This window comes from Balaenoptera acutorostrata, chromosome 1, assembly GCF_949987535.1.
Source record: "Balaenoptera acutorostrata chromosome 1, mBalAcu1.1, whole genome shotgun sequence".
Classification (NCBI taxonomy): Eukaryota; Metazoa; Chordata; class Mammalia; order Artiodactyla; family Balaenopteridae; genus Balaenoptera; species Balaenoptera acutorostrata.
Window position 1 is genome coordinate 33186164 of NC_080064.1, and position 22884 is coordinate 33209047.

At 40.3% G+C, this 22884-nt stretch overlaps 1 protein-coding gene and 1 non-coding gene across 4 annotated transcripts; both read left to right on the forward strand.

Annotated features, from left to right (window-relative positions):
- Window positions 1-9203: 9203 nt before the first annotated feature.
- ZFP69B (ZFP69 zinc finger protein B) lies at window positions 9204-21966 on the forward strand. Of its 3 annotated transcripts, none has more exons than XM_057541706.1 (6): window positions 9204-9290; window positions 9805-10239; window positions 12553-12638; window positions 14598-14724; window positions 14981-15076; window positions 19632-21966. In XM_057541706.1, the coding sequence occupies exons 2-6, from the start codon at window positions 10113-10115 to the stop codon at window positions 20798-20800; spliced, it is 1605 nt and encodes a 534-aa protein (XP_057397689.1). In that variant the 5' UTR covers window positions 9204-9290; window positions 9805-10112; the 3' UTR covers window positions 20801-21966. The 3 variants fall into 3 exon arrangements, with proteins under 3 accessions (XP_057397689.1, XP_007164763.2, XP_057397724.1); XM_007164701.2 differs by having other exon boundaries at window positions 9211-9299; XM_057541741.1 differs by lacking the exons at window positions 9204-9290; window positions 9805-10239 and adding an exon at window positions 11466-12319.
- Window positions 14270-14365, forward strand: LOC114236590 (small nucleolar RNA SNORA12). Its single transcript, XR_003622507.1, has one exon. It is a non-coding gene; the product is annotated as a small nucleolar RNA SNORA12 (small nucleolar RNA).
- Window positions 21967-22884: the final 918 nt, after the last annotated feature.

Genomic DNA, 22884 nt, shown 5'->3' on the forward strand with positions numbered 1-22884 from the left:
CTTAAGACCACAAGACAAGGGCTAAGAAGGCAGAAAGGCCAGAGGATGGGACCCTTCCTTTGGAAAGGGGTGCAGTTTTCCCAGGGAAGAGAGTTATGGACTGAGAGCCTCAAGGAAAAGAGCACCTGTGGGACGAGGGTTGTGACTACAGTCCTTGTGAAGTCTAAAGTGTCAAGTACTTTCTTTCTAAGAGAATTCAAGTTCATTACGATTGTAATTCTGAATTTCCCTGACTCTGCCATAAAAGTTTTCATAAGACTTCAGTCTGGTTTATGAATATTGCAGGGGTTTAAGGAAAGCAAGAAGAAGATGGCTTTAATCTCTCCCATTGTCTCCCAGGATGGAGAAGGGGCATTAGCTTTGAGTGCCCACCCCCTAGTGAAACCAATGAACCCCGGAGGATTGTTTCAGAGAGGACAAGAGAAGAAAGAATAGCCATTTATTGACTCTCATGTGTTAGTGAAGGTTGTTCCTTTGAGGAGAAAGGACTCCAGCAAAATTCTGGATTTTTTAAGTGGAGTGGCAAGGTGATTTATAAACTGAATAAATTCACTGGAAGCAGAAGCTCAGAACCAGGGGTGACTGTGACTCTGAAAGACAATTTTATTTTTAATTTTTATTTTTTTATTGAAGTATAGTTGATTTAAACTGTTGTGTTCATTTCTGCTGCACAGAAAAGTGACCCAGTTATACAAATATATATATTCCTTTTTATATTCTTTTCCATTATGGTTTATCTCAGGACATTGAATATAGTTCCCTGTGCTATACAGTAAGACCTTGTTGTTCCTCCATTCTATATGTTATAGTTTGCATCTACTAATCCCAAACTCCCAGTCCATCCCTCCCCCACCGCCCTCCCCCTTGGCAACCACAAGTCTGTTCTCTATGTGAAAGACAATTTTAATTGTTACATATTTATCTTTTTAACTGTTTAATTGAAGTATATCCTACATATAGGAAAGTATACAAATTATACATGTATAGCTTGATGAATTTTCTATGTATTTATTTTTAATGTGTATTAGAAGAAATATAATTGGTACATTAAATATGGAATTTCAAGAATATTATTGCTTGGGATTAAGGTAGTGTAGGCTGGTAAGGCACTCACCTTACAAGGACTGCATGACTTGTAGGATCATTGTTCACACATTCAGTGACTGATTTGGGTTCTCTCAGAAACACATCCTGACAAAGGGTTGGGCGCAAGTAGTTTATTTGGGAAATACCAATAGGGGGTGGGGGAAATGAGACAGGGAAAGGAAGATAGCCAGTAAAGGATACACTATTAAGCTAGTTATCTCTGTAAGAGACTGGAGCTTAATCACACTGAAACTCTGGGAAAGTGCATAATACAAATCTCAGAATCATGCCACCTAGTGGTGAACCGACTGGGCATTGTCAAACCAACTGGCAAGAGTCACTGGTTGAGCCCCGGTGGTGGGTGTAGTGGGAGGGTTATCAATGTTAATTCCTTGCCCAGCTGCAGAGATGCAGATGCTGGCAGCTGGCATCGCTGAAGCACACTGGGAAGTCTGAAGGGTATGCACAGGACACAAACAGCGTCGGCTACTGTAACTAAACTTACCATCATAAGTGCTTGGAAGCATGGATAGTATAGATGATTCTGAGTGCTAGCACAGATTCCTCCTGCTGGAAGTTGACAATCATTTGTGATGGAAAATATGTAGAAGATTATATAATTGTAAATTGAAATTGGGCCTCACTCTGTCACTAATCATAATGTTAATTTCCTTTTGACCCTATCATGAATCAGTGGTGAAAATGGTATTTCTAAAGGATAAGGCTGAAAACTGTAATGGAAATGTGAACAGTAGTGGTGATCTGAATAAAATTTACCGATTATGCACAGGGAGAACCTGGGCGTGAAGGTTTAAGATAAATACCTAACAAAGCTGTTAAGATTATCAGTCCTATAAGAGAGGGTCAGTGAATTCTCCCGTTTTCTCAGATACATGAAGAGATGGGCAATGATTTCAAACACGTTCTGTTTCATTCAGAAGCTCATTGGTTCTGAATGAAACCACTGAAGAGCAACATCTCTTCAAGATGCTAAAATGACTTCATCTTTCTGGATCACATTTGTAAGAACATGTTCCTAACTGGCAATGGCTCCAGATAGATTTACCCTTTGAACAATCTAAATGCAGTCCTGCAAGGCAAGGTTTAAACCAGTTTTCCACTTGAAAGATCAAATGCACTGAATAACAATGTTGTGTAACTGGAGCCGTGGGGTGGACCTCTTCAAAATGGTGAGTTGGGGGACTTCCCTGGTGGTCCAGTGGTTGGGACTCAGCACTTTCACTGCCATGGACCCGGGCTCAATCCCTGGTGGGGGAATTAAGATCCCACAAGCCGTGCAGCGTGGCCAAAAGTAAATAAATAATTTTTTTAAATTAAAAAAAGTTCTTTTATCTATAAAAATAAAATAAAACGGTGAGTTGGGTTCCTTTTGTTTGGATGATATGCTGATTAACTCATCTGAACTACTCTCTGAGACTATATTTTGAAGATTATGAAGAGACACTTGAAACACTTGCTAAAATGCCTTCGTAGGGATTTTCTGAATCTGGTGGCAGAGATGAATAGATAAGGAGCCCTCTCTCCAGTATCTCTGATCTTTAATCAAACAACTTGACACATTTTGAAGATCAAATTCTAGATATTTTATTAGATGTCCTATTGAAATAATTATTAAACAAAAATTTCTCATAATTTTGGTTAGTTTCTAACTCCATCAGAAATGCAGTTATCTTGTCCTTGTATACCACGCATGCAAGTGAATTAGGATTTCCAGTGCTGGCTCATATCAAACCTGAAAAATGGAAACATTAATGTAGAAGCCCATCTTTTTTTTTTTTTTTCGGTAAGTGACATCAATCCAAACATCTCTCCCTACTTTTAAATTGATAAACAATTCCATTCTTTGCATTGAGAAACTTATTTTCAGATATGTACTTTTGTAAATTGACTGAGTTATTATTTCTTCTTTTCATTGTTTTATTTAAAATTTTAACTTCTTGGATTCAGTATTTTTATTTATTTTGTGGCATGTAATGCTTTCCTATTTACAGTAGAAAAATTTGTTCTCTTTTTCAATACATTTATTGAAATAAAGGGAGTTGAGAGCTTCAATATAATGCAGCCAGCATCATTTGGCATAAATCCCCAGTTCAAGCACAGCGTTACAATGATCTGCTTTAGGATCATGTTATATTCCTTTTGTTTAATTTGTGCATGTTAACAGTGTAGCATGTATTTTTCCCTACATTCAGATACTCTGCACAAACGTAAGTATGTATATAATAATTAGTATATTTACATACACACATATACCTGTATATATACACACAAATATACATATTTTGAGGATAGTTATTAGTCTGAATCATATATTGCTTTTTTGTATGTCAAAACTGATCAAATATCAAGAAATTCACATGATTTAATTTAATACTTTCTCACTTAAAAATATCTCATGGAAATCCCAACAAGTGATGGTATAGCTCCAATTGATTCGTTTATAAGGCCTTTTTAAAGTTCTTGGTGTGGGCCAATCATCATTTATTCAGCAGTTTCCATAGTGGTGGGCATTTACTTTCCTATTTCCTGCCAGTAAAACCAGTTCTGCAATAACCATTCTTGTACAGTTGTCCTTTGTAACAACGCTATTTTTTCCAAGGGATAGATTCTCAAAGTAGGAATGATTTGTAAAAAGAGTATGTATTTTTTATTTTAAGAGATGTTTCCAGATTACTTTCCAGAAAGGCAGGTGTCCACTTCTATAATCAATGTATGGGAGTATCCTCTCCCTGCATTCCCACTTGCAATAGCTGTTATAGTTCTTATTTTTGCCCAGTTTGGGTGTAAAGTGATGTATCATTATTACTTTTCATTTGCATGTTTGGCTATCTTTTCATATGCTTGTTGACTATTTGGATTTCTCTTCTGTGAATTGTCTAATCATCATGTTCTTTGCCCATTTTCTCACTGGGTTAATTTTTTCTCCCCCCCCCCCCCACCTCCACTTTTTTTACAAGGATGAAGTTGACTTGAAATCAGTAGTTGAGGTATTGTTGTTATTGACTGTCAGTGCCCAAGCACTGGTTAAGTTATGTGCATTGTTGGTACTGGAACTGTTGAGTTTAATTACTATGTTAAATGTCATAAAAGTTACAGAGTGGTTTGGCATTACAATGAAAAAATTATGAGGTACATAAAAAGGCACAGAAACAGAGTAGCATGAGATATAATAAAAATCCATGCCTAGAAATAGTCTGGCTGAAAGAGCTCCTTCATTAACTTTACAATAAAATTCTACACTATAAAAAACTGTGTATTAATTTAATTGCAACATTTTTCTTTATTAGTAGTACATAAATAATGGTGTATTTAAAATAAATGATATTTTAGAGTCAAATACATATTTTTGTCTATCTGCATTACAAATATTTTTTTCAGATGTGTCATCTGTATATTGACTTTGTTTAAGTGATCTTTTGCCTACAAAAGTTTTAAATTTTCATCTAGTCAAGTATGTTGATCAAGTTTTCAGACTTTTTGTTAAAAGCGTTTCTCCCACTAATAGATTGTATACGTACTTTTTCAACATTTTTATTGGGGTATAATTGATATACAATAAAACTGCAAGTATTTAATGTCTACATTTGATGAGTTTGGACATGTGCATGGATCCATGAAACCATCACCACAATTAAGAAAGCAGAATCTATATAGAATCTATTTTCACCTCCAAAAGTTTCCTTGAGTCCTTTTTATTTTTGTGTGTGTGATGAGAACACATAACATGAGATCTACTCTCAACAAATTTCTAAGTGTGCAATACAGTATCGTTAACTATAGGCACAATGTTGTACAGTGGATCTCTAGAACTTAATCATCTTGCAGAACTGAAACCTTATAGCAATTGAACAACTCCCATTTTCTTCTCTCCCCAGCCCCTGGTAACTACTGTTCTATTTGTATATGTACTCTTTTGGATTTTCTTGCAAGATTTTTGTTCTGTTATTACATGTAAGAGTTTAATACAACTGGAATATTTCTGAATATGGTTTAAGATAGGGATCCATTTTTATTTTCTTCCAGATTGATAAGTACTAAAATTCCATAGGCTTCACTTATTAAACAATTCACCCATTTCCTTCTGAATTGAGCTACCACCTTTGTCATTTAATAAATTCTCACATATACTAGAATCTATTTTTTGATTCCCTAGTCTGTTCCATTGGTTTATTTGTCATTTCTCACACCAGTATCATAATTATATGGCTATGATGACCCAAAGACACTCCAGAATCCTTTCAATAATCATCACCATCATCATCATCATCACCATCATCATCATCCTTTTAACTTAGAAAGCAATTCTGGTGAACTTGTTCCTTGCAAATATAAGAGACTTAATCACAAAACTATGCATAGAATCACCTTTGTTTGAACATTTTAGTAGTTTACTTTAAAACAAAACTTAACTTTCCAGAAAGTATATGATGTGTAACATGTACAGTAGAAACCCAACTTGATTTGTTCCTGTTGTGGACTGAATGTTTGTGTCCCTGCCCAATTCAAATTCAGTTTGAAGCCCCAATATGACTGTACTTGGAGATAAGATCTTAGGTTAAATGAGGTCTTAAGTAAAAGATTTGTGTCTTTATAAGAAAAAACACCAAAGAGCTCACTCTCTCTTCCTATATGCATACAAGAAGAGGTCATGTGAGACCTCACATGAGGTCTCACACACAGCAAGATGGCAACTACCTACAAGTCAAGAGAAGAGTCCTCAGAATGTAATCTACCTTGCCAGCACTTTGATCTTGGACTCCCCAGCCTCCAGAACTGTAAAAAGAAAAAATTCTGCTGTTTAAGCTATCCATTCTATGGTATTTAGTTGTAGCAGCTCAAGCAGACTAATACAGTTCCCTAAATGGCTAACTAGTTGTCCTAATGACACTTACTGAATAATTCATCATCACTCCACTAATTTGTAATGCCACTTTTATAATATTTTAAATTTAAATGAATTACCGAGTCTGTTTTGGGGGTCCCAATTTCATTTCATTAATTTATGAGTATATTTTGGCACTAGTTTTATCTTACTTTGATTATTGTGCCTTATATTATATTGATAAAACAATTTATACCAATTATATTGGTAGGTCAATTCTGACATCTTTATTGTTGGAAAATTTTACTGGCCATTCTGGAATACTTAGCATTCCAGGTAAACTTTAGAATCATTTAATTTAATAAAAGGAAAAGTTGAGATTTTGATTGTGGAGCATTAAAGGAGGAAAAGTGACATATTTAGAATGTTCTATTCCAATCCATGAACATGGTGTACATCATTATTCTCTCCATTTAAATCAGTAACTTCTGTGGTTTTATTTATAATGTTCTGCATAACTCTTGTTGTTCGTTCTTAGCAATATTTTTCCAATATTTTATTATGAAAATATTCAAACATACAGGAAAGTTGAAAGAGTTTTACAGTGAGCATCCATGTACCACTACCTAGACTCTACCATTAACTTTGTACTATATTTTATGCTGTTTTTTTGTTGAGTAGTAGACAGAAGTGCAGACTGCCTGGATTCACCACTTGCAAGCTGTATGATGCAGGGCAAGTTACTTAACTTCTCCAAACCTCAGTTTTCTTATCTGCAAAGTGGGAATAATAATAACATTTACCTCAAGGGGTTGTTATTAGGACTACATTGGTTAAAATATGTAATACGGGACTTCCCTGGTGGCGCAGTGGTTAAGAATCCGCCTGCCAACACAGGGGACACGGGTTCAAGCCCTGGTCTGGGAAGATCCCACATACCACAGAGCAACTAAGCCCGTGCATCACAACTACTGAGCCTGTGCTCTAGAGCCTGTGAGCCACAACTACTGAGCCCATGTGCCTACAGCCTGTGCTCCGCAACAGAGAAGTCACTGCAGTGAGAAGCCCAGGCACCACAACAAAGAGTAGGCCCCACTTGCTGCAACTAGAGAAAGCCCGCATGCAGCAACTTAGACCCAACACAGCCAAAATAATTAATTAATTAATTAATTAAAAAAATATGTAATGCACTTAGAACAAAGCTTCATACTCTGTAAATACTATATGCTGGTGTGTTAGTCTGCTTGGGCTGCTATAACAAAATATCATAGACTGGGTGGCTTAAACAATGGAAATTTATTTTTTCACAGTTCTGAAAGCTAGAAGTCCCAGATCAAGATTTGGCAGGATCAGTTTCTGATGCGGGCTCTCTTCCTGTCTGTATATGGTGACTTCTTGCTAAATCCTCATATTACCTTTCCTCAGTGTCTGCCTTCAGAGAGAGATTAAGCCTTCTGGTGTCTCTTCTTAAAAAGACACTAATCCTATAGGATCAGGGCCCCACCCTTATGACCTCATTTAATCTTAATTACAGACAGTCCCCAACTTATAATCTTTCAACTTTACGGTTGTGTGAAAGTGATATGTATTCAGTAGAAACCATAATTTGAATTTTAATCTTTTCCTGGGCTAGCAATATTTGGTATAATACCCTCTCATGATACTGGGCAGTGGCAGTGAGCCTCAGCTCCCAGTCAGTCACAGTCATAAGGATAAACAATCAATGTACTTATAACCATTCTGCACCCACACAGCCATTCTGTTTTTCACTTTCAGTACAGCATTCAGTAAATTACATGAGATATTCAATACTTTATTATAAAATAGGTTTTACGTTAGATGATATTGCCCAACTGTAGGGTAATGTAAGGGTTCTGAGCACGTTTAAGGTAGGCTAGGCTAAGCTATGATGTTTGGTAGGTTAGGTGTATTAAATGCATTTCTGACTTACTGTATTTTCAATTTATCATGGGCTTATCTGGATGTAACCCCATCATAAGCCCAGAGAGGTCTATACTTTTTTTTTTTAATTTATTTTATTAATTAATTTAATTTTGGCTGCGTTGGGTCTTCGTTGCTGCTCAGGGGCTTTCTCTAGTTGCAAAGAGCGGGGGCTACTCTTTGTTGCGGTGCAGGCTTCTCATTGCGGTGGCTTCTCTTGTTGCAGAGCAGGGACTCTAGGCACGTGGGCTTCAGTAGTTGTGGCTCCTGGCCGCACGGGCTTTGTTGCTCCGCGGCATGTGGGATACTCCCGGACCAGGGCTCCAACCCGTGTGCCCTGCATTGGCAGGCGGATTCTTAACAACTGCGACACCAGGGAAGTCCAAGATCTGTACTTCCTTACTCCAAATATAGCTACACTGGGGGTTAGAGCTTCAATGTATGAATTTGGAGGGCTGGGTGGGGAGACACAGACATTCAGTTCATAATAGCTAGCGTTTTTTTGTTTTGTTGTGGTTTTTTGTCTTTGGCCGCACCGCGCGGCATGCGGGAACTTCCCTGACCAGAGACGGAACTCGCGCCCTCTGCAGTCCAAGCGCAGAGTCTTAACCACTAGACCATCAGGGAAGTTCAGCAATCACATAGTTTTATTCTATTTTCTGAATTGTTATTTTTGTAGGCTATTGATGTAGAAAATAAAACAGCATTACAGTATAATCATTTTTGCAGAAAATACATAAAAATGCATTTTAAAAATTGTGTGTGTGTAGGTGTCTGTGCACCAAATATTAGCAATGGTTACTCTGCTTGGTGAGATTACAGGTAACAGTTATTTCGTATTTTGTGGCATTTTAGAAATATAAGGAAAGCAATTAACGTAAGAACTTATTGAATATTAGGACAAACAACTACCTGACCGTGGTATTCTTCTAATGAAACACTGGATTCCATTCCACTTTCAGTCTTTTCTACGTACATATTAAGTGAAAGTGGTATGGATTCTTTTACACCAACGTTGTTTAGACAAAAAAGAGATACAGATGTTTCCCTTTGTCAAGGGTTTCAAATCTCCCGGCGGAAACATTCACACGTCTATGCCTGGCAGAGGGGAGCCGGTTCTATTCAGTAGTCTCGGCGGGGACGGGAACACAGGCTTTGTTTCCTTCCGCAGTAGCAGGCCGCTTCACCCTGGTTTCGGGTCCCGAGCTGCGTGCAAACGGAGAGTGATGGGACCGTATCCCGGGGCGCATCCCGGGAGGCGCCGGCGAGCTGGCAGGCTGCCCCGCAGGACGCCGGGAACCGCGCGCTGAGGCTGCTGCCGCGCAGGCGCACCAGCCGGGCTGCGCTACGTGGGGCATCTTGGCACTGCGCGGAGACCGGTCCGTCGCGGCAGGAGGACTAGGGCGTGCGGCCCGAGCTGGTGAGAGGGGTGAGCCAGGGCTCCCCTGGGTCTGGGGAGGGGACAAGCCGGGTAGCGCCGCCTCGGCCCCGCCCGCCGTCACCCGTGGCGCGCAGTGTGCCCCGCGCCCCAGAGTCGGGCTCAGACAAAGGCTGCGAGGGCAGGGCCGGGCGGTTCAGCCCTGGAGAAAAGGTTTATCCTCTCCATTTCGGGAGGAGGAAACTGGATTAGCAGGGTTACGTGATTTGCCGCAGCCGGCAAGGGAAGGAGCTGGGATTCAAAGCCAGATCCTTTTTGATTCCAAATCTCAGACTACTTTAAACCTAGTGCTGCCTAAAACAAAGAATTGGGTTTTATTTATCCCTTTATGCTTCATGACCCCAGCGCAGTGTTTTGGACCATATGGACTGTGTATATCCACGGTCTCCATGTATCTTTTGTAAAAAATGTTCAGTGATTAGTGCAAGTTCTAGAATTCTGACCATGTGATTGAACTTTACGGATCCTTTTGCTGACTCTGATGTTTTCTAACCAGCATGGCTAGGGGCCTGTAGACTTGGCGATTTAGAATAAACACCTGGAGCCTCCCGCTGCCTGCTGAGGAGACAGATGGAGCGCAAGGATGGGACGTGTTCCTTGAGAGCCTAGGGAGTAAAAAGGTCCGGACTCCGGATTTTGGTGCTGTATGTTCGCCGGGTTCCTGAGAGTGGAGGACACCTGTGCCACTGTGAAGCCTCCCGTCAGTTTCCGGCAGTTTCCTCATCAAATGTGGACAAGCCCAGTCAGGACTCTCTGCCCTGTGAGCTGAGCTACAGTTCGCCAGAAAGGAGCGCTGAAGTCATCATGCTTCAGAGACTCCTATTCACCCTGCCCGTCGAGGCCAGCACCTGGGTGAAGTTGCACCACCCAAAGAAGGCCACGGAGGGGGCGCCCCTGTGGGAGGACGTGACTAAGATGTTTGAAGGAGAAGGTGAGAATAGACTGCTGGGTGGGAGGGAGGCAGAGCAGCATCGGCTAGGGTGGGAAGGAAAGTGGGCACCTGAGCAGAAGCATCTGCTTAGGTAAAAGGTCTCTGGAGTTCTCCATTATTGCTCCTGGCTTGGGGTTTTCCCAAGTAGTAGTGGTTAGTTCAGCCTAAAACTAATATTTCAGTGTCACGGTTGTGTATGTTATTTCTTTTTATCTTCCCCATGGGTGCGTGGGGCTGGGAGGACTTGCCTGATTTTCCTTATTTTACAGTGAGGAAATGTGAATCAAATGAATGACCTGTCCAGGTATTGGGTGGGTAGGTCAGAAGTAGAAGGCAGCAGGGAGAGTACCAGGTGAGACTAGACGGGCTCTAGGCATGCGGGCTTCAGTAGTTGTGGCACACGGACTCAGTAGTTGTGGCTTGTGGGCTCTATAGCACAGGCTCAGTAGTTGTGGCGCACGGGCTTAGTTGCTCTGCAGCATGTGGGATATTTCCGGACCAGGGCTCGAACCCGTGTCCCCTGCATTGGCAGATGGATTCTTAACCACTGCGCCACCAGGGAAGTCCTAGTGATCACTATCTTAACCAAGTGTCCCAATGATGGGATAACCTGACATTTTGTGCCTTCTGGGTGATGTAATATAAAGCACACGGTATCACCCATGAAGAATCCCTGCCTAAAATGTTTAACCTGATCCAAATTAATCTTAAAGGCTGAACTTCTGGTTTAAAGAAAATACAGGGGATGGAGAAATAAGAGAAACCCCACCATGAGGATACAGTAAGTCGATGCCAGTGTCATGAAAGAAAGGCAAGTACTGTCTAAAGTAAGAGAGACTTTGAATAATAACCACTTAAAATGTGTGAGCCTGGCTTCCCTGGTGGCGCAGTGGTTGAGAATCTGCCTGCCAATGCAGGGGACACGGGTTCGAGCCCTGGTCTGGGAAGATCCCACATGCCGCGGGGCAACTAAGCCCGTGAGCCACAACTACTGAGCCCGCGCGTCTGGAGCCTGTGCTCCACAACAGGAGAGGCCGCGATAGTGAGAGGCCCGCGCACCGCGATGAAGAGTGGCCCCCGCTTGCCACAACTAGAGAAAGCCCTCACACAGACACGAAGACCTAACACAGCCAAAAATAAATAATTAAAAAAAAAAAAAGTTTAAAAAAAAATGTGTGAGCCTTAACTGGAAAAAATCTAGGATAAAAGACAGTTTGGGAACAGTTGAGGAAATCTGAATATGGACTGAATATTTAGATGATCCTATGGAATTATTGTTAACTCTCTGAAGTGTGATAATTGGTATCATGGTTATGCAGGAGAAGATTCTTTGAAGTATTTAGGGAGGAAGTATCATGATGTCTGCAACTTTGAAATGGTTCAGAAAAAAATATAGATAGATGAAACAAATATGGCAAATGTTAACGATCATTTAGTGTGTTAGATATATGGGTGTTCAATATTCATGATAAAAAGTTAAGGGAAAAATACAAGGATAATAATTCATGTGCCTTAATTGCTAGTTCATATTTTTAATACGTCAAATTTCAGCCAGTATTTCTTGAATTCTAGCAGCCTGGCATAATTTAGTTGTGCTTAAGTAGCAGATGGGAAAAAATGAACCAGATACAGTTTCTATGCATATACTCATACTAATACTCAATTGACAGTGATAAGTATAAAAATAAATATAATAGGAGGCAGCCTGAGATAGATACCAGTGTAGAGATAAAAACCAAGCGTTGGAGGAATACAGGGGAGAGGAAGCTTTCCTCTCATTAAGGGTCTCTGAGAAAACTTCACTCGAACTGGTCTAGAAGGATACCTCAGTTTTTCACTGAGTAGGACTTGGGGGAAAGTACTGAGGTGGGTGCTATCCAGGTATGTTCAAAGAATGGTGAATAGGATTATGTGGTGGGTGTGTCCAGAGGATGAAGGATGGTGTTTAGAGGCAGGTAATACTTGAAGAAGCAGCTTTGGACTGGTTGTGGAGGATCTTGAAGTCTATGGTAAAGTGTTTGGATTTTTCTTTCTTGACAGTGAGGAACCTTTGAGGATTTTTGTACAAAGGAATGGCCTGGTAGGTCTGTGCTTTTGGACCAGCGTTGTCCATTGGGAAACATTAATCCCCCAGTCAATGCACTGCAGATCCTCCTCCTTAAGGAGGCTCCAGCCTGCTCTTGAGTTGCTCTGAATGTCCCTCATTGTATTGAATGTATTGAGAGAGGGGCCATATTTAGCAGGTCTGCAGGCAGTTTTTCTATTTGGGGGATCTGGGAAGATGCAAACCTCATAGCTCTTTTCCTTTCCCAGTTCTGCTATCTCAGGATGCTGATGAGACCCGGGGAGAAAGTTTTAAGGATGAAGTGACATCTGGGTCCCTGACTGCAGAATCCCAGGTAGGTTGGAGTTTCCTGTCACTTTCTTGAAATTGTTTCTCAGATTTTAAGAGCCCTGGCTTCGATTTTCTTTGACTCGACTTCCTGGATTGGATTTTCTTAGCCTGTTAGAAACCAGGCTGCATGGATTGGTTTCACAGGCATTTTCCCCACCTGTAGTAACCTTCCTCAGAAACCCTCTTGTTTCTAGCAAACCTCTAGCCATTTATACAACAAATTTAAAAATCATGTGTGTGAGTGTGTGTGTGTGTAAGAGAGAGAAAAAGTATATAATATAATTCTTGCACTTAAGCATCTCAAGATGTCATCCAGGGGAAAGATAAACATTGTAAAATATTTAAAGCAACACTTTAAAATGAACAGAGAGGTTCTGATATTCTTGGAGATGTACACACTTCATTAATGACCTTTGAGAAAGGATTTTGGTCATGTTCTGGAGCAGAATTATAGATGATAGAGAAATGAGTAGAGAAGCTACTGACAGGTCCTAAAGGACACAAACTAAACAGGCTAAGAAGAAAAGGAAGGAGAACTTCCAAGAGCAGTTTAATAGTTTCTGCGTATCATACATGAGCTCATCAGAAAACCAGTGACACCGGCAGGCAAAGCTCTGCACAGCCAAACCCCAGAAGCATAGGGAAACTCAAGAGAATTAGAGAGTAGAGAAAACCAATATAGAAGGAGATATTATTAGAGAACAGAAGAATTTTAAAGTGGAGTGATCATAACTTCCAAAATCACATGGTACAGGGTTTAGTCCCATGTCTTTAACCTTCCTCAAATTCATCACTTAAATATAGAGGCTAGTGTCTAGTAGGCCTGAAATGCATTCCAGAATTATTTACAATACATAAAAAGCATTAAAATAGTCTTAATTCCATACTTAAGGAATTTCTTATTATCTCAGCCTTCTGGCTTCTGGATTCTCTTTGCATTTGGTAATATTTTTAAAAAATAACCCAAATGGTTATTTAATTTGTGTAGATCATCCATAACAGGCTCTTGTACCTCACAATGCAGTGTCTGCTTTGGTCAAGGAATCTTCCTTACTAGGCAGAATTTGTGCTCCCTCTAAAAATGTGCTGTTCTCACATACTTTTTTTACTAACACAAATACCCAGCTAAGGGTCTTATCCATGCTGAAATGTTCTCATTTTTAAAAAACTATTTATTTGGCTGCGTCAGGTCTTAGTTGTGGCACGCGGGGTCGTTCCTTGCAGCAAGCGGGCTCTTCGTTGTGGCACGCGGGCTGTAGAGCGCGCAGGCTTAGTTGCCCTGTGGCACGTGGGATCATAGTTCCCTGACCAGGGATCGAGCCTGCGTCCCCTGCATTGGAAGGCAGGTTCTTAACCACTGGACCATAGGGGAAGTCCCGAAATGTTCTCATTTTAACCAATTCTTTCAGCCCAACCAGGGTCCCTGTTTTCTCTTGTGACCTTAGCCCCTTTTGAACGCTTTCCTTTCTCAAATAGTCCTGATTTTTATTGTCCTTAACCTAAATTACTATATACTGTTCTGTGACCTTCTTTAATATAGTTCATGAGTATTTTGCCTTCAACCAAATTGTGAGTTGGAAAAGACAGCTTACACACTCCCTGCATTGTTTTGTAACCTCCAGCAGAGAATCAGCCAGTTTTCAAGAGGGTGTCCATAGGAACTGGCAGAGGCTTGATGACAAAGAGATCTCTTTCTAGCCTTTCCTGCATCAGAGATGGGCTCCCGCATGTGACAGGCTACCTCATAAATTTAAGTCCTTACATACAGACTGACATAGACTAGACCTGTCTAGCCTGAGGAGAATCTCTGCTGAGTGGTGTTTCTCCACCCCTGTGATGGATTTGCTTTAAAAAAAAAAAAAAGAGGGTGTCCAGGAAAACTTGGCTAAAATCTGTTAGCATCTAGACAAGGTTAGAAGAACTTCCTAACGCTGGCTAAAAAGGAACATATTTGATGTTCTAGGAACTGTTAACCTTCAAAGACATATCTGTGGACTTCACCCAGGAGGAGTGGGGGCAGCTGGCCCCTGCTCACCGGAATCTGTACCGGGAGGTGATGCTGGAGAACTATGGGAACCTGGTCTCAGTGGGTAAGGATGGGTTCCCCTTGTAACTAGAACCTGCCTATTGGAATAAAAATCTTTATTTCTAAGTTAAGTGGTATGCTTGGTCTTTGGGTTCTGTGTGAGAGATTTCTAGTTCCTTCTGAACATCAAGTCAGGATTGCTGTGGTCTTTTCTGCCCTGGTCTTTCTACTCTACCCTTCAGAAGGCCTTAACTATCATTAAATTCTTGGGATGCCTCTTTGACCTCAGCACATGTAGTTTTCTTCTTCTTCATGAGCAGGATATCAGCTTTCCAAACCTGGTGTGATTTCCCAGTTGGAGAAGGGAGAAGAACCATGGCTGATGGAGAGAGAGATTTCAGGAGGTCCAAGTCCAGGTAAGAGCAAGGCAGATGGAGCCTTTGTCACGTTTGCCAGAGAGTTCGGCTTAAAGGCTTCTTCAGGCCATGGGGGAGGCTGCAGCCACCCGGGTGAGACCCACAAGAAACCTGATTACCACTCTGTCCCCCTTTCCTGCACTTGCCTCTTCTCATTAGTTTCTTTGGAGTCAGAGGAAAAGAGATGCCTTTCTCATCAGGGTTAGCTGCCTTCACCATTTCTCCTGACCTGACATTTGTGGTTTTCTTGCTTTCTCCAGCATTCTAAACCTTACCCTGATCATAGTTTCTTTCTCCTATACATTCAGTTATCCATGGATCTCTCCTCATAAAGACAGTACCCTTCACCAGATCCTTATGTTATTTTATCATGACTTTCACTTTCTCTGATGATTCCATTTAAAATTTTTTCCTAAATCTTATTCTATGACCATATCTTCAATTCTGATTCTCCTTTTAACTTGTGTAATTTAACTTTTATTTCAGATAATTTACGACTCTTTGAGAAGTCACCACAGAATTCCTTCTTACCAAATCCAATGGCTTTTAATAGTCTTCTTCAACTTCTAAGAACAGTAATAATGACACTGTTTTCCAAGCTGGCTTCTGCGAGTCCTGTGCCTACTTTAACCCCATCTTACAAATGAGGAAAAGAAGGCTCTTAGGTTAAGAAACCTGTACATGATCGTTTAGCTACTACTTGGTGGAATCAGTATTTGTCTAATCATTCTGACTCCACAGTTTGTGTTCTTTTTTTTTTTTAATTACAACCCATTTTTATTTTTTAAATTTAAAAAAGTTTTTATTTATTTATTTTATTTTTGGCTGCATTGGGTCTTCGTTGCTGCGCACGAGCTTTCTTTAGTTGCAGCGAGCGGGGGCTACTCTTCATGTGGTGCACGGGCTTCTCATTGTGGTGGCTTCTCTTGTGGAGCACGGGCTCTAGGCACGTGGGCTTTAGTAGTTGTGACATGGGGGCTTCAGTTGTTGTGGCTCGTGGGCTCTAGAGCTCAGGCTCAGTAGTTGTGGCGCACGGGCTTAGTTGCTTCATGGCATGTGGGATCTTCCTGGACCAGGGCTCGAACCCATGTCCCCCGCATTGGCAGGCGGATTCTTAACCACTGCGCCACCAGGGAAGCTGCCACAGTTTGTGTTCTTATGGTGCTGTCCTGCAGGGCAGCATTAGGTTATATAGACCACACCACCTTCTTGGTATCTTTTTTTTTTTTTAAAGATATTCGCCATGTATTTCTTCTTTAGGTCTTTTTTTTTTTTTTTTTTGTATTTATTTTTGGCTGTGTTGGGTCTTCGTTTCTGTGCAAGGGCTTTCTCTAGTTGTGGCAAGCGGGGGCCACTCTTCATCGCGGTGCACAGGCCTCTCACTGTCGCGGCCTCTCTTGTTGCGGAGCACAGGCTCCAGACGGGCAGGCTCAGTAGTTGTGGCTCACGGGCCTAGTTGCTCCGCGGCATGTGGGATCTTCCCAGACCAGGACTTGAACCCGTGTCCCCTGCATTGGCAGGCAGATTCTCAACCACTGCGCCACCAGGGAAGCCCACCTTCTTGGTATCTTTTCTTCCACCAGCTAATTTAATAATTTTTGTCTCCTCTATCTCTCTTATTGCTTCTTCAATGCTTCTCATAAGTCTCCTTTTTTAATGCAGATATATAATTGACGCCTTTGTTAGGCTAAGCTAAACTACTATAGTATATAGACTCTAAAGTTTGGCTCACACAGAATAGGACTTTCTTGCTCATGTATTGATCTGTTTAGTTCAGTGGACAGTTCTTTTCCCCCTGACAATTCAGGGACAGAGATTCCTTCCACATGGTGGTTCCATCATCCTCGAGGGCCTCCTCATCATCTAAGTTTGTCCAGAAGTAGAAGAAGAGCACAGAGGGGTTCATTTGGGTGGTTTTTACAGGCCAGACTAGAATGGCTAACATCACTTTTCACTCTCATTCACTTAATGGGGGAGACCTTTGTCACTTCACTCAATCAAATTCAAGGAAGGTTGAGAAATATAGTATAGTTGTGTGTCCAGAAGTAGGGAGAAGAGATTTCAGAATGGCCAACAGTCTCTGCCACAATCCCTGAGGAGCCTCTGTCTTTTACACTGCTGTTCTGTTTCTGCACAAGCTCCCACAAATGCATTATGATGGTCTCAACTATCCCTTTGACATCTATATTCCCCATATTTTCATCTTTGTCATATATGTTCATATGAAGTCTATTCTCACATATCCCTGGTGTTTGGGACATCTCTATATAGACATGCTGTTGTTACTTCAAGCCCAGCACATCCAAAAACAGAAGCTATCTTCTCTCCCAAACAAAGTTCTCATCCTGACTCCTGCTGTTCTTTTAGCCTCTGAGACTAGAAGTCATGGTATCAGCAAGAATGTATCATGCTTTCTACTGTTTTTCCCTCATTCTCCGTGGTTTCTTCTTTGATATTATCTGGTAGGTCCACTTCTACTCTTCATCTCTGTTGATACCTTGCTAAGCCAGGTTCCCATCATCCCATGCCAATTACTATAATTTCTAGTTGTATTTGTTGATGTCTTCCTTTTTTTTCTGAATCATTTTGAATGTTACTGCCAGATTTGACCACTTGAAATATCACATTTATCTTTTTTTTACCCTAAAAAGAAAAGTTAAATGCCTCCTTGTTCCCTGTAGTAAGTAATCCAAACATCTCTACTTGCTTTTTTTTTTTTAATTTATTTATTTATGGCTGTGTTGGGTCTTCGCTTCTGTGCAAGGGCTTTCTCTAGTTGCGGCAAGCGGGGGCCACTCTTCATCGCGGTGCACGGGCCTCTCACCATCGCGGCCTCTTGCTGCGGAGCACAGGCTCCAGACGCGCAGGCTCAGCAACCGTGGCTCACGGGCCCAGCCGCTCCGCGGCATGCGGGATCTTCCCAGACCAGGGCTCGAACCCATGTCCCCTGCATTGGCAGGCAGACTCTCAACCACTGTGCCACCAGGGAAGCCCTCTACTTGCTTTTTGAGTCCACTCCAAAATTTATTCAGCTATTACCAAGTACTTTGTATGCGCTATTACTAAAATGAGGTTAGACATTCTGGGGACTAAGATTTTGCCGTGAACAGGAAATATTGGTGCTTTAGGATGACAGGGTCCAGAATGGTTGGATAGGAATAGAGAGTAAAAATCCAGGAAACTCCCTCATCCAAAAATGCTGCATCATGTATACTATGGATAAAATACATATTCTCTATCTTTTAAGATTTTACAGTGTAATTAATGTTTGGTCACAAATTAAGAAATCATTTTTCACCTCTTATATAGGCAGAAATTATGAAGATTGATAAAAATCCAGTGAGTTTGCAGGGAAGGGCACCCATATTCACTGATAGCCCACATACCCATAACCCAATACTTTCTTTTTAGTAAATCCTATGAAACATTGACAGGAGTGTACACAAACTTATATATAATGACAAAGTGAAAAATCAGAGACAACCTGAATATTTTTTAGTAAAGTCAAACAAATATGTCTGTAAGTAGAATGTAATACAATTGTTAAAAAGAATGAGATAAATCTAAATGTACAGACATATAATTGAGTTTAAAAAAAAACAAAACAGATGCAGAACTATATGTATTCCATGATCCCCTTTTTTGGGTAGAAATGTATATTTATGACCATATATACACAAATGCACACATTCACATGTCTATATTATTGAGAAATGTCTGAACAGATGCATTCCAAAATCCTAAGAGATTAAAGGAAATGGGGATGAGATTGAGAGAGGCTATCCTTTTTCAGTGAATGCATTTCTATATTATTTGATGTTTTATTTTAACATGCACGGAGTATGAGATACTTAAATTTTTTTAAGTAAATAAAATTTTGTCATAGAAATATGAGCTCGAGATGATATCGTGTTAGAATTCTTATCTCCTTTTCTTATCTCTTGATATTTGCCCTTCCAGTGATGCTTTCTTCTTAGTCCATTTCCTCTTGCAATTCTCATGGATGAACTCCTCCCAATTTTTAAAGGCACCTTACATACTTTTTTTTTTTTTTAATTTTATTTATTTAGTTAGTTAGTTAGTTATGGCTGTGTTGAATCTTCGTTTCTGTGCGAGGGCTTTCTCTAGTTGTGGCAAGCGGGGGCCACTCTTCATCGCGGTGCGCGGGCCTCTCACCATCGTGGCCTCTCTTGTTGCGGAGCACAGGCTCCAGATGCGCAGGCTCAGTAATTGTGGCTCATGGGCCCATTTGCTCTGCGGCATGTGGGATCCTCCCAGACCAGGGCTTGAACCCGTGTCCCCTGCATTGGCAGGCAGATTCTCAACCACTGCGCCACCAGGGAAGCCCCACCTTACATACTTTTAACAGCTTCTTTGTGTTGACCACTTTGTTACTTTCATATCAGCTCTCTAGGTGGCAGGATCCTATTTGAAGACAGTCCAACCCTCCTGTACCTAGTATATATTATTTTTTTTCCCTCCTGTTCTCACTGTGGCCTTTTATTTTTTTAAATTCAGTGAATATGAGTTATTTATATTTTTGGATTTCTTTCAGACTTGGAAGATGAAACAGAAACCAAAGAGTCAGTCTTAAAGAATGACATCTCATGGGAAGAATTACACCATGACCTGATGATGGAAAGGTCCACAAGAGGAAGCACCTTGGTTTCCACATTGGGAAGGGTCTCCAAATGTCATAAGTTAGAAAACCACCAGGAGAACCAAGGGATGGGTGCAGGGCAAATCCCCTTGATCCACAAGAAAACACTCACGCAGGAGAGCGGCCAAGAATCTAACAGATGTGTGAAAAGTATTAATGTGTGCTCAAAAGTTATTCCAGGACCAATAGATCCTCCAAGAAAAAGACACCATAAATATGACATATCTAGAAAGAAAAGTAGATGCAATTTAGGTTTGATTAATCATTCAAGGAATTATACAAGAATGAAAACCTTTGAATGTAATATTTGTGAGAAAATCTTCAAACAGCTCATTCATCTTACAGAACACATGAGAATTCATACTGGAGAGAAACCTTTCAGATGTAAAGAATGTGGAAAAGCCTTTAGCCAAAGTTCATCCCTTATTCCACATCAGAGAATCCATACTGGCGAGAAACCCTATGAGTGTAAAGAATGCGGGAAAACCTTCAGACATCCATCATCTCTTACTCAACATGTTAGAATTCATACTGGGGAGAAACCCTATGAATGTGGTGTATGTGAGAAAGCATTCAGCCAGAGCATTGGGCTGATCCAGCATCTGAGAACTCATGTCAGAGAGAAACCTTTTACATGCAAAGACTGTGGAAAAGCATTTTTCCAGATTAGACACCTCAGGCAACATGAGATTATTCATACTGGTGTGAAACCCTATATTTGTAATGTATGCAGTAAAACCTTCAGCCACAGCACATACCTAACTCAACACCAGAGAACTCATACTGGGGAAAGACCATATAAATGTAAGGAATGTGGGAAAGCCTTTAGCCAGAGAATACATCTTTCTATCCATCAAAGAGTCCATACTGGAGTGAAACCGTATGAATGCAGTCATTGTGGGAAAGCCTTCAGGCATGATTCGTCCTTTGCTAAACATCAGAGAATTCATACTGGAGAAAAACCATATGATTGTAATGAATGTGGAAAAGCCTTCAGCTGTAGTTCATCACTTATTCGACATTGCAAAACACATTTAAGAAATTCCTTCAGCAATGATATGTGAAATATGTTCAACATCAAAGAATCCCCAAATTGGAGCAAAAGCCTCTAAATCTGTGGTTTTCTGAGTTTTGGATTCCAAGAACCAATAATTTTTTTTAATGGTTTGACCCAATGTTACAACTATTAATTTTGCCGTATTAAAAAAAAACTACCTATTATACGCATTGTTTCAGAAAAGAAAGGGCATTTTAATATTTAAAAGTACAGGAAGGATATATTCATAGAGAACAGCCCTTTACATTGAATTAAATTGGCTTTATGAAAATCTCCCAAATTTGTCTTTATTTTTCTCATTTCACTGTGGGCCAGTGAAACCATCACAACAGGCCAGTGATCTGTGATTGGCTTTGAGAGTCACTGTTTTAAATATCCCTTTAATGAATCAGAATAAAATATAATATTTACTATAGCCCTTTATATGGCTAGAAGAGGTATAAATAGAAATGTCAGTTGTCTCATTTCTAGAAGAAATAATGTTAAAGGGAGTTTTCTAGACTTGATAGATAATCTGCTATACATGAGATACTTATATTTTATGGTTTTCTATAGAGAGGAATTGGCAAACTTTTTCTATAAAGGGCCAGATAGTAAATATGTTAGGTGTTGTAGGCCATATGGCCTCTGTCAGAACTACTCAACTCTACCATTTTAGTGCAAAAGCATCCAGAGACAATATATAAATCAGGGTATCTCAATCTTGGCACTGCTGATATTTTGGAGCCAGATACTTTGTTATGGGCAGCCATCCTGTGCATTGTAGGGTGTTTAGCAGCATCCCTGGCCACTGGATGCCAGTAGTCCCCTCATCCATTGTGACGACCAAAACTTTCCCCACATTGCTAGATGTCCCCTGGAGGGCAAGGTAGTTGCTAGTTGAGAACCACTGACAAATGAATGGGTGTAGCTGTGTTCCAATAAGCTTTATTTAAAAGACAAGTTTGAGTTGCATTTAGCCCGAGGGTTGTAGTTTGCCACTCCTGCTACAGAGTATGTAAAATGATTAATACTGACAATGGACTGTCATTTAATTTCCAATTTGTATGTTTGTTTATATCATCTATGCCAAAAATCTTATTTCCTTACCAATTCCTTTGGTATTTTGTTGCAAAAAGTTTTTTTTTTTTATCACAATTGTAATGCTGTTGTGGAAGCCTAGGAATTATTTATGGAGATATTTATGCAGACTTTATTTCATAATGATACTTTTTTTGTTCATCCACAAGTGCTTTGCGATGTATCTCTAAAAGATAACCACCACTCTTTTAAGACTTAACTGCAATTCCATTATTACACGTAAGAAGATTAGACCATAATTCCTTAATACATGTTGATGTTTTTTTGAAGATAGATATATTAAGATTGGTGGCTGCCATTTTAATTGTTTTTGACTTTCCATTTGCCAAATGTACAGTATTAGATTCAAAAATGTGCTTTCTGCTGAGTGGGAGGGTCTTTGAGATAGCCCCAGAAAAACACATCTAGAGGCCCACCGAAGAGGACCAGGGAGAAAGTGACCACGGGCCAAACTGAGGCAGGGAAGTTTGAGAGAAGAAGTGGAGGAGTTGATTCATAGTACTTCACTGTATTTATAAATACTGCATCCTTCCAAACATAATTGAAGATTGGTCAAGTTCAACTTCTTACTCTTAAATGTAAGAACAAACAATTCAACTGCCTGAGCATTGTGTGAACTATCAAAAGTAAAGCTGTTAATCCAGAATATATACCATTTTCTCTAGATATTTTCTATTAGTATATTTACTTTAAAAAAAAAAACTGGCTTCTAACTCTTAAGTCCTGTATGACTTTGATGGGCAGAGGACAGAGTGAGGATGCTCACTGTTCCTTATATATGTTTGTCCATGTTTCTGTGGTCTTAGATTTCCCGAGAATTTGGGTTTCTCTGATTGCTTCTTTTAGTGAAAGGCATGACCATCACTTTTCTCTGCCTCAGTGAGTCCCTGCCTCAGTGATCTCATATAATGTCTTATAGCTTAAAATACTATCTCTGTTTAATTGCCAAATTCACGTCCCCAGCCCAGACCCTTCTTCTGAACTCCAACCTCTTCCTGCCATTGAGCCTTT

Excerpts from the sequence above, each read along its gene's own strand:
- ZFP69B (XM_057541706.1), top strand. The coding sequence starts at position 10,113 with ATGCTTCAGAGACTCCTATTCACCCTGCCCGTCGAGGCCAGCACCTGG. Across the intron at positions 10,240-12,552 it reads TAAGATGTTTGAAGGAGAAG|TTCTGCTATCTCAGGATGCT; the intron begins GTGAGAATAGAC and ends TTCCTTTCCCAG. Across the intron at positions 15,077-19,631 it reads TTCAGGAGGTCCAAGTCCAG|ACTTGGAAGATGAAACAGAA; the intron begins GTAAGAGCAAGG and ends GATTTCTTTCAG.